This window comes from Bactrocera tryoni, chromosome 2, assembly GCF_016617805.1.
Source record: "Bactrocera tryoni isolate S06 chromosome 2, CSIRO_BtryS06_freeze2, whole genome shotgun sequence".
Taxonomy (NCBI): Eukaryota; Metazoa; Arthropoda; class Insecta; order Diptera; family Tephritidae; genus Bactrocera; species Bactrocera tryoni.
The window spans coordinates 43255605-43268413 of NC_052500.1; the positions used below are offsets into that span (position 1 = coordinate 43255605).

General features: G+C 33.6%; 1 protein-coding gene across 1 annotated transcript in view; it reads right to left on the reverse strand.

Moving 5' to 3' along the window:
* Positions 1-12809, reverse strand: part of LOC120768706 (MAGUK p55 subfamily member 6) — a 163254-nt gene that overhangs the window by 25316 nt on the left and 125129 nt on the right. Inside the window, exon 10 of the mRNA XM_040095478.1 lies at positions 8613-8687. Within this exon, the coding sequence (XP_039951412.1) occupies positions 8613-8687 (75 nt within the window). The remainder of the gene's footprint in view (positions 1-8612; positions 8688-12809) is intronic.

Below are 12809 nucleotides of genomic sequence, written 5' to 3' on the forward strand. Positions count from 1 at the left end.
GAACCCTACCAAGGTGGTTAGTGTGTCCATTCCACACTGCCAATTGGTACTGAAAATGCTTTGCATTCTCAGGGCGCTGATCAACGCATTGATTTGATCCGCTGTGCTTTTGAGCGCCGTGGAGTAAGGCTGTCGTCAGCAGGTGCCCACGTAAAACACACCGGACGTTGTAGAACTAAACAGAGAAGGTACCATCTTCTATAAGATTGTACAGCTACTGGCATATGCCGATGATATTGATATCATCGGCTTCAACACCCGCGCCGTTAGTTGTAGTGGTGAACGAGGGCAAGCCGAATATCTCCTAACATCAAACAAACAGTCGTCTCACTCGCGACTAGGTCCCACGTCACTGTTGACAGTAATAACTTTGAAGTCGTAGATAGTTTCGTCTATCTTTGAACCAGCATCAACACAAAAAACAACGTCAGACTCGAAATCCAACGCAGAATATCTCCTGCCAACAGTTGCTACTTCGGACTAAGAAGGCAATTGAGATTCTATAAGTCACTCGTTATCCCCGTCTTGTTATATGGTGCAGAGGCATGGACGATGACAACATCTGATGAGTCAACGTTACGAGTTTTCGAGAAAAAGGTTCTGGGAAATATTTTTAGTCCTTTGCGCGTTGTAGTTATAGGGACGTGAATATAGTATTCATGGAAAGAAGAGGAGTCTTCAAGTCTAAAACAATCAATCGGAAAATCTCGAATACATTCTTAGCTGAAGTGAATGTTTTTTCAAAGTCAGTACAGCTCGTGAGTAAGTCGTATACATAAAATAAAAAAAAAATGGCAATGCGTGCCAAATCGGCTTGATCGCTTACCACTCTATAATTATCGACATCACCTTCCAGCAAACCAAGATCATGCGATTTAACGCCTTTAGACTATTTTTTGTGGGGCTACGTCAAGTCTAAAGTCTACAGAAATAAGCCAGCAACTATTCCAGCTTTGGAAGACAACATTTCCGAAGAAATTCGGGCTATTCCGGCCGAAATGCTCGAAAAAGTTGCCCAAAATTGGACTTTCCGAATGGACCACCTAAGACGCAGCCGCGGTCAACATTTAAATGAAATTATCTTCAAAAAGTAAATGTCATGAACCAATCTAACGTTTTAAATAAAGAACCGATGAGATTTTGCAAATTTTATGCGTTTTTTTTTTAAAAAAAGTTATCAAGCTCTTAAAAAATCACCCGATATAAACGTATCAACAGTATCAAAATCTTAAAAAAACCAAATTTTTTCAGATGATAAGTGTATATAACCCCTTAAAACCAGGATATGCAGGCTTCTCGCATTTGAACTGGCAAATTCATAACAGCTAACGAACGCAGAGAAACTAATATCCACAATATTCAGCAATGATTGCGATGACTCCTCTGATGTCACAGAAGGGTTTAGGAAACATCATAATCGTCAGCCAACTCTTACATGCTGTTTCTTGAAAGCTGCCCAAACTTCCTCGCAGCCTTCAGAATAAACACCACAAACTTACGACACGGATGAGCAGGGAACAGATTGTCGCAGCTTTAAGAGTTTGTACGCGTTGGGCAATCCCCAGCTGCAAGGTCTCGATCGCGTCCTTAAATGCCAGCCGGCTCCAATTTTAACTCGACCGACGAGCCTATACTGCCCTCCCTAGGAGCGTGCGAATCGTCACTTTAAACGGACACACAAACATAAGTCGTTTTACATTTCTTCGGTGGTGTTCCACCATGCTGAATGTACTTCCAACTCCTCCTCTTTTACAAGAAAAGTTGCTTAGCCGTAGATACATCCAATTCACCTGTGCATGCCTTGTGCACCTGTTCAAACGTGCGAAAAATAGCAGATACATGAAACTGACAAACATAGATTTCTGCCATTTACGAACATGTAAAGCAGTGGCGTAGCTACCTAGGGGCTCAGGGGCCCTCGAATCCTTACCAGAAATCTCGATCGATCTGAACTTTTGGAAATTTTCCCCATTTTCAACACAAATATGTGTATAGTGTATAGAACAACTTCAATTATGCATCCCAAACTTTACAAAAATGCGGCCTTAAATTTGGGCGATGCGACTAAAGTTTAAGCAGAGACCAAAGCAAAGTTTCAATTTTATAGAAATGGTTTAGAATTATTCAAGTGCAAAGCCAATTAAACTGCAAGAAAATATGGTATTGACACACGTCTTCAAGAAAAATTTGCTGCTGATTACCGATTTCCAAAACGAAAAATAATATTTAAAATTGATATTTTCATGTACTAGACACTGTAATATCTCAAATACACGTTTTATTGGTATGAGTGCTATATGTCATATCTTCAATTTTTTACACCAACATTTTTATTTCATGTTGATGAAGCAGCTTTATTACAAAGGTGTGCCGAATTCCAAAAAATATATTCAGATATAATAGGCCTTTGTTTTTCACTTTAATTTATTAATATATACACCTAGTTTTACCTCAACTAACTCAAGCATGGAATGTTCACCAATTATGTAAGGAAATACTAAATGAAATTTATAACGGAAGTTTTTACACCAATGTTATTATTCTTTACAATTTCTGTCACTTCTGCAGCAGCTGTAAGGTCATTTACCAAATTAAAAATACTAAAAAAAAATTTAAGAAATATACGGACCAAATTCAACTCCGACATTTATCTTATTTTATTTAGTTTACGAGATATTCGACTTTAAAGTTCAAAAATTCCCAAAATTAGAACATATCACCAAGCTATTTCACTACATTTCACACACTTTATGCACATTTTTCACTTCAAATTTATTTAATTAATTCAAACTGTAAACATTTAAACAAATTCACAATTTACACTTTTTGCTGGTTTAATAAGTAAGAAATTTATATTTTAAAAATTACCTTTTACACTCGTAGTGAGCATCATTTATGTGCTAACAATTATGAGGAAATGGAGCGCTGCCATATGATAATAAGCAAATATGAGTAATTCGATGAAATTTCTCTTTTCGCTATAATTTCTCTTCCTTTATTTATCAATCTTAGTTCTAATAAAACAAGCGTCTTTAAATTATATTTAAACTATTAAATTAGTATAAAAAATCTTTCCATGCATATGGATATTTTCTTATTTAAATTTAATAAACAACTAAGAAATATAAAATAATAATATTACGTAATAAAATACTTAAATTTTTAAAGAAGTACTACGCAAAAGTACTTCAGTCATCCTGGGTATTGGCTCGACCAGGGTCATTTTTTATGAGCAATTCGATGAAATTTCTGTTTTTCGCTATAATTCCTTTTTCTTTATTTAGCAATCTTAGTTCTAATTAAAACAAGCGTCTATAAATTGTATTTCAAATTAAATTAGTATAAAGAATCTTTCCATGCATATGGATATTTTCTTATTTAAATTTAATAAGCAACTAAGAAATATTAAATAATAATATTACGTAATAAAATACTTAAATTTTTAAAAAAGTACTACGCAAAAGTACTTCAGTCATCCTGGGTATTGGCTCGACCAGGGTTATTTGTTATGAGCAATTCGATGAAATTTCTCTTTTTCGCTATAATTCCTCTTTATTTATTTAGCAATCTTAGTTCTAATAAAAACAAACGCCCATAAATTATATTTCAAATTAAAATGAGTATAAAGAATCTTTCCATGCATTTGGATATTTTCTTATTTAAATTTAATAAACAACTAAGTAATATTAAATGATAATATTACATAATAAAATACTTAGATTTTTAAAGCAGTACCAAGCGAAAGTAATTCAGTCACCCTGAGTATTGACTCGACCAGGATTGTTTTTTTAAAGCACGGCTGAAGGCCGCCAACGCATAAGAGAGTAACGTACGCGAAAGTACTTCAGTCACCTCGATATGGTACGAGTATAAGTTTTATAATATTATCATAGAGTTTTAGTTATTTGTGTATATTAAATATAAATAACATATTATACATGTATATATGTATAAGGAAAATTGTTCGCGACTCAATTGTAGCTTGAAAAATGTAGGAAAGTATCACGCGTTAATACAAACATACAAAGATGTGGCAACACTTGTTTTCCTCATAATTGTAAACAATCTAACCTTTTCAACGATGTGTGTGCTAAGTGATTTTTAAATTAATAAATATAGCTAAAATATGACAAAATAAAAATTTAATACTTGTATGAACTTATTTCAATGTTTAAAGTGTATATTTAAATATACATAGTGAAAAATGTGAAAAAATTTTGTGAAACATTTAGGAATTTCACATAGTCTCATAAAGTTATAAGTTATAACGATCCGAAAACATAGCGTTCAGAGTTGTGTTTGCGTAAACTTATATTAGTATCCAACAACAAATTTTTTAAACTTAATTTTTGAATTTTTAATAGAGAATATTTAAAAAATATAAGTGTTACCAAGATTATTTTTGGATATTCCTCCTCTGGAGATGCTTCCCTATCCGTACATACCCCATTTATACCGAAATTCGTGTTTTTACCCCACCGCCAAAGTAATCGGAATTATGCCTTAATACATTTGCGAAAACTAAAGGAAAAATTGTAAATATTGTTGTTATTTAGCCAGTTTGTAGGCCCGACCTTTATATAATAAATCCTTGAATCTTCTCTCTTTCGTTTTATTAGCCAACTCCAAGTATTAATTGTAATTTTAGTTTACGTTAAAAAATGTGGAAAAGGTCTAAAAACTGGTACCTTAATTGGTTCTTATTAATATAATTTATAGTTTTCTAGTTTAATTAGAATTTCGCACTCGAAGTGTAACCAACTAAAAAAGCCATAAATTCGGTTTGTAAAATTATTTTTATTTATTTTAAAGTAAAAAATGTGTGAAAATAATCATAAATTCAGGACCAATTCACTTTTGCTCGATATGACCACCTTTTGCCTTAACTATGGCCTTGAGATGGTTAAAAACCGAATCGCAAGCTACCCGAATGTGACTTGCGGGTATTTCGGCCCACTCACGGACAATGGCAGATGCTGAAGAATCTCGAGACTGGTGTATTTCTTACTTCGGACCTTGCTCTCCAAAATGGCCCAGAGAGAGTAATCCATTGGATACGCATCTGGTGAATTCGAGAGCCATTGTGTGGTCGTAAGGAAGTTCGGAACGTTGTTTTTCAGCCATTCTTGGTTCACTCGCGCTTTGTGAGACGGTGCTGAGTCTTGTTGAAACGTCCATGGTTTGCGACCGAAATGTTTGTTTGCCCACGGCTTCAAAGCAGCTTCCAGAACACTTTCCCGATAATATGTCGGATATTATTTGACGCCAGGCTCGATGAAAACAATTGGAGAGCGCCCATCTGCGGTAACAGCGGCGCAAACCGATGACTTAGATTATCATATGAACGATCGATCAAGTAAGCCCTATCGTTTTGAGAGTTTACGCATTACTCAATTGGAAAAATTTTTTCGTCAGAAAACACAATGTTCGGAATTTGACCGCTTTCGGCCAAGCGAAGCAACTGCTTCGCTCTCTCAAGTCTTATTTGTTGCTGCTTCGGTGTGAGATCATGGGCCTTGAAAGGCTTGACCTTAAGCTCATTTTTCAATATGCGTCGGATGCTGCGGTCGGATATTTTCAGTTCTTTAGCCATTTGATTGGCACTTCGTCGTGGATTTCGCTCAAGTCGCTTCTTCACTTTCCGAACCACCTCACTTGACGTTGCAGTCTTTTGATGACCACCTCCATGGCGTTTTGGGATGCTACCAGTATCATTGTAACAAGTGATGGTGCGATAAACAAAAACCTTATTCACATTAAGGTGTTGGAGCTCACTTTTGGCAAAACGCTTTTGTACACATGTGAACAATACTCCGAACTATCATTCAGCAAAATTTATGAACAGCTGATTCCAGTGCGACAGCTGTGCGAACGGTCTGAAATTGGTTACACTTCGTGTGCCGGACCCTGTAGAAAGACGGAAGCTCTATTGCCTGAACGCAGTGAAACTGACTTTCCTTTCGGCAATGTAAAACACATATATATATATATAAATATATTGGAAGTGAAGGAGGGAGCAAAAACAATGATTAATTAATCCATTTGTATGTTATAGAAAAAGTCACAAAATTATTAGAAGCTATGTCATTATTTAAATCACTATTTTTTTAATTGAAATTCGAAAGCAGTCAAAATGACTTGCTTAGGCAATCTAGTGTTTAATAGACCTTACTTCATTATTTAGTTATAATTAATTCTATTCTCCTATGGTTTTTCTGTGCACATCTTTGCTCAAGTCATACAGTGATAGTAAATAATGGATAACAAAAAGGGAAGGTTCGTGCAAACAAATAACTGCTCAAATATTGCGACACAGGTCGTATCACACAGATGATACTTTATTCATACTTCTACATTTTTGCGTATAATATGATACCTTACTATATTGCAGCAGTGATTGAGAGTCGAACATCCCCAATGTCGTGATCAAATAGCAATCACATACGATATAGGCTATGTTCGTAAATGCATCATAGCGCGCATCATGACGATTGCATAACAAACAGAGCGTTCAGAAATGCCAATATTGCAGCACTGCAATAATCAAGCGTTCAAAAAGACAACACTTCTATCAGCTGTCACTCATAATTTCTATCAAAATTTTTTTTACTGCATTTAACTACGATGTCTGACGAAAAGTAAGTGTAAAACTGTTTTAATTTAATTTTTGTATAGAAATTTAGTTAAATTATGTTAATAGTAATTGTATAAATAATTATTTTTAAATTTTTAGTGAAAATCTCAGTAATGCGGAGACACAGTTATTGCTGAGAGTACGGTTGAATATGGAGGACGACTTTAAATCGGGTAGAAGGAAAAAAGATGTATTGTGGAAGAAAGTTGTGACCGAAGTTAAAAATGTAAATGAAAACAATAAAAATTAAAATGAAGTTCATCAGAAAAAGTAATAAAAAAATTATTTAAATAAAGGAAGGTGAGGTAAAGTAATTTTTTTATGATGAAAACAGAGTGGTAAAATAGTTTCTTCTATCGATTCCATTGATATCATCTGAATCAACACGGCGAATGGGGACATCTTGAATTCCTTCGATTTCATTGTTGGTTTCCATATCGGCATGTGTTATTGTATCGTTAATATGTTCAGAATAACCTCCCTTATTTATGATAAAATTGTGTAAGATAGCGCAAGCGAGTATTACATTAGATGTGGCTTTACTGCTCGAAGCTTCAATATAATTTAAAATTATTTGCTATTGGCTTCTTCCTCATCTGTACAGACAGCAAATCGTGTATGTCTGCAATAACGTCTCCTTCCAATCGCAATCCCATAATAGAAGTTATCAGGGACGCGGTCATTGGTGCCCTCAGAAAATCCAAGTAATGTGGATCCCTGGCCATGCTGGTATTACAGGCAACCACTTTGCAGACCTCGCTGCGAAAAATGTAGCCAGGACTCCTGCCTTAACATACTACGTCTCATCCAAGCAAGACATTCTTAACCTTATTAAGCACAAAAGGCATCAAAAAAACGCAAGCGAATGGAAAACATTTAAACATCACTACGCGGTCATAAACCCAGCCAGAAATCGTATAATCTACTCGTCAACAGTTCCAACTAGCGCAAAGAAGACATATACTTGATTAAGGATTGGACACACTATCATAACACACGCCCACTTACTATCGGGTAAAAGCCCATCCATTTGCCCCCTTTGCGATGACACCGCTTCTATCAAACACTTACTCACACTCTGTCCGATGCTTCACCCAACAGCCCACAACTCTGGCAACATTGATCTCATAAAACTACTAAGTGAACCTTCAGAAAAAAACGTGATGATTGTATATAGATTCTTAAAAACCAACGATTTGTTAAAATATATTTAAGCAACTTACATCTTTACTAACCCTTAGCAATTAGAATTTTTCACCTAGTTATAATTACAAGACGGCTGAAGGCCTCGTAGCCAGTGCTGCGTTTATGTATTTATATAATAAAACTCTTTTTGTTATATGAATTATTATAAATAAAATAAATAAATATTTAAGCTACTTACATCTTTACTAACCCTTAGCAAATAGAATTTTTCACCTAGTTATAATTACAAGACGGCTGAAGGCCTCGTAGCCAGTGCTGCGTTTATGTATTTATATAATTATAATAATTTAAAATTTTAAACTGTTTCTTAAAAATCCCGAAAGTTTGTTCTATAAGTACTTTGTCTTTTAAAAGGCAAACATTTGTACCAAAAAATTTTTCTTTTTGACTTCAATACCCTTCTTTTTCTTAAATTTAAAGAAAATCTATCATTTCTTTGCTCACAAATTTCGTCTAGTGTTAGATTCAGCAAAATTTCCATTTTAGTATTATACGCGTTCAAAAATGCAAACAAATGTATCTGCAAATTGTCAAAAATTGTATAAGAAGTATCAAACGTCAAACTTGCAGTGTTGCTACTGTTGCTTATGCTGCAAGTCATGATGCATTTACGAACATAGCCATATTTTAAATTTTTATTAAAAAAAATATATATACATAACATATACATAGTATATTTGAAAATAGCAAAAAGTACACTGTACTAATATAATTGCATGACTTCGCAAATTCGATTATTATAATATAATAGCATACAAAGACTATACATTACCTCATATAAGGAAGCGAGTGATTCCAGAGTACGCGCACGTCGAGAACTATAACGAATTGAAGACTGTCGATCGAACTAAAACAATAAAAAAACATATAAAATTATAAATCATATTTCGGACTTTAAAAATTCAGATAAAGTTCGATGAATAATATCTATTCAAATTGATGTAATTCACAATATTCAACGCTGGTCAAATGGCCAAATACTTGGGAGTAATAAATTTTAAGTAAGGAAAAGCTGAGTTCGAATGCAACCGACAATTTTATACTGGAAGGATCAAAGACGGGAAAATACTTTCAAGAGTTGGCAAAACTTAATGTTATAAATTTTGCGTAAAATGCAGCATTCATTATTCTACGAAACCTTGAATGTATATAATCATACCTCTTATCTTATTAACTTATATTATATGTTGGTTATAGACTCACTTAATTTCCTTACTACATTTGGCTTTCTGTTCTAGGTTTTAACCAACAAAATTAACTCAAATGATATATAAAAGATTTAATCTCAACTAAACGGGCTAAGTTTAATAGATAGGTAATATAATCGGACGTTTCCGATTTCATTTATACTATTAAGGCAGATGGACAGACGAAAATTAGTATATCGGGTGACTGGAAGGTCTGAACTAATTGCATTAAGCTTACTCAATGATTATCGAAAACACACTTTCGGCATTAAACTACACGAGTATACTATATACCAAATAGTCTTTCACTTAATATTTCTAAGGTCTAACATGTTCACCGATTTATACGGTATACGGTTGAATTAATGAATGCTAAATTTTACATAGCGACAACCAAAAATATTTCGCCCATAATCTAATTTTTCACACCGAATCATTTGAAACCTTTAATCACAATCTGTAAAACTTATTGCTTTTACCAGTATATACCTAAATGGATTTATACGGTATAAAGTCAATCGAAAGTTGGCATTATGTCGTCATGTATGAGTCGTAGTATGAGAAAATTACGCCTTTAATCCAATTTTTTATACCGATTCATTTCAAACATTTAATAAGTGTGTACGTATAAAAATTATTGCTTCTGACGTATATTTATCGTGTAACGTACAAGTAACAATTGTATGGGTGAGCGGGGCTATCATGCACAGACAGACAGTCATATCACACATCGTCACACATCACAAATCGTGTGGTCATCCTGATCATATCTAGATATGTAATAATTTAATTTTATGTTATACAAACAACAAAACTAGTACCCTATTTTTCAACATGTTCCGATAAAAATTACTTCAACATTTTTTAATACAAGAAATTTTGAATTGGCAACTATCAACAGAAAATAAATCATTATATTGAATATGGGGCCGTAGATTTCTTAATTTTTTGCACCAAACCACATTGAGTCTAATGCCAGATGTTTATTTAATGCTAATAAAATACGTTATAGAGTTTTCTTTTCTCGACGAAAATGTTACCTCATTATAGGTAACATTGTACAAATGTTCCATTACATCCTACGAATTGAATATTTCTTAAATTATAAAAGAACAAAATATGGCACCTATTATGAATCAGGGGGCTTACTCTGTAAAGCGATGCGAAGACAATGCGATTCGAAAGCCCAATGCGATGCGATAGGAAATTGATACTCTGTTTTGCTTACGCATCACTAACAATGTTGTTCACCTTTGCTTTTTTTTTCTTTTTATGTAATAGTTGGCATTACTTCCAAAAATGTCAAAGTATAAACGAGCAAAATAAATAAAATAATAATAATTTAAAACAAATATGATAAATGCTCGTAACTCAACTCAATTAAAACGAACTATTTGCAAATTAATAAATCCAGTCTTTTATTTCATTGTAATAACGAAAATTAAATTTAAATAATTACAGATTAAATTTGTAGTTTTTAATTCTGTTTCTCGCAGTTATATAGTTATTTAACTTACATTTTCCAGTTTCTCAATTTTTGTTCATCAATTTTTTGTTTATATAGAAATTTTTCCTTTTCAAAGGTTAGCCTCCGTTTTTATAATTTATTTCTTTTTTTCAATGTTTTAAAAATGTTTTTTATATTAAAATTTATATCGTTTAACACTTTAATCGAGTTATTGTGGAATATAATTTGGTTTTCGACTTGTTGTTCAAGCAGAGTCTGCTGCTTTTTGCGCGGTGGGTACGTCACATTTGAACAATGTGGAAGTTCATTTTCTTGTGTACTAAGAGGAGTCTGCTGTTTTTTGTGAGGTGTGCATGCAACTTTGGAACATTGTGGTAGTTCCCTGTTTTGTGTATTTGGTTCCGTAGGGTCTGCATTTACCTCCGACATGCTGCTTGTAGCTGCACCGAATGACAAGGTACCACTTATTCCATTTATTGATTCCTCTATTGACAATAACTCACTCACTTGTTGCTCTAACTGTGATAAGGGTATGAAAAGTGAGGGACCACCCCCAGTTCCCGAAATATTATTTTTGTTTCGTCGCATTTTTGCCTTTAAGTGAATCTTATAGTCTGCCCAAACCTTTAATTGATTACATTTAATCACATTTATAATTTATCTGTGCAATTATTGGAATTACCTTTTTCCACCCCTCAATGTCGCGCAATGGTGGCCCAGCTGCGTTTAAATGGGAAACTAAATTTTTCCATAAATTATTGAAGGTATTTTTGGCGTCTGGTGTTTTTAGTGATCCTTTCGATAAATCGGGATGCGCCTTCATGAAATCCACGAGAATTTCAAATTGCTTTGGTTGAGTTTGTTGTTTTATTTTCGGTACTTCCCTGTAAATTTGTGCAAAATAGTTCATATGCACGGCGTTATATATTTTAGTAGCAATTAAAACAACTAATTTATATTTGAAACTACCATTTTCAAGCAATGCGACTTCTTTATACTTGTAGCACAAAAATTACGAATATAACGCATGTTTGACAATTGCTTTAGCAAAGCAGAGTACCGCTAATGCGAAAGGGAAAAACTAAATTCGAAAATTTCAAAATTTACTGCGATTGTCGAATTACAGAGTACCAAAATTGAAGATGCGAACATTTTCATATTCGTATCGCATTACAGAGTAACCCCCCAGATGTTGCATTGTTTTCGTTCATAATTAGTACATACAACATAATAAAATTTTTCAACTGTAATTTACGAAATTAATGAAAAACGCTTATCATTTAACACTTTTTCTTAAAATGTTGCATTTTTGTCTGTTTAAAAGGCAATACTTTAAGAAAAGAACACGCAAGTTCGACAGACCGTGCATAGAGCAGTATAAAATTCAACATTTTAGTGAGAAAAGAAAGCGCTATTATATTTAAAGTGTATATTCAGCATGCAGTCGACTAGAATATCGGATATCGTTATTGTAGGTATATGAAGCTAGGAACAAGCTTGCTCTATAAATATCTTAACATAATATTATTGTATTATATATATATAGTGGTTAAATTAGCCTCAACACACCACTCTAGCTCACAACATTATTCAGACGCGCAACACAAACGAAAGCCGTTGTTAGCTGTCTTCAAATCAATTATTTTTATACTATCTCAAGTATATACATAGGTGAAAAGAAATTACCCACACAAATTCTTCGCCGATCTTCGTTTTGACAGTTAGTCATTATAATAGCAATATTTTGTGCAGTAGCGGATTTAGAGATTTGCCGCCCGTATACTAATCAACTTTTGTCGGCTCTAAATTATGATACTTCAATAGTGTACTAAATGTTATGTAATTAACATTTGCTATCAATAAAATTCCAATTTTATAATTTCGTTACAAGAACTTTTCACTACTTGTTTGTCGTGTGATCTCTACTGTTCATCAGTCTTAGGGTTTTCTCTCTTCTTATACTCCGCTTCACTGCCTTCTTCTTCTATCTCTCATTGTAACAATTTTTGAATTAATTGCAAATCGCATATCGGAAACAATATTTAATTAAAAGGAACGCATTCGTTAAACCAAATTTTCGAGTACTTTTTCTACTATATCAAGTCGTATGTCATGAATAGCACGTTCAATATTGACTTCGAAAAGCTAAAGGCCAATGAACTCAATTACCCCTCAAGTCTAATGGTGTTAAATCACAACGTCTTGGAGACCATTCAATGTCTCAATTTCTTGATATAATCGAATGTCCAATTTTTTTCTCGCAATGATTCGGTTGTTGCATGTGCTATGTGGAACGTATGTAGCTCCGACTTGT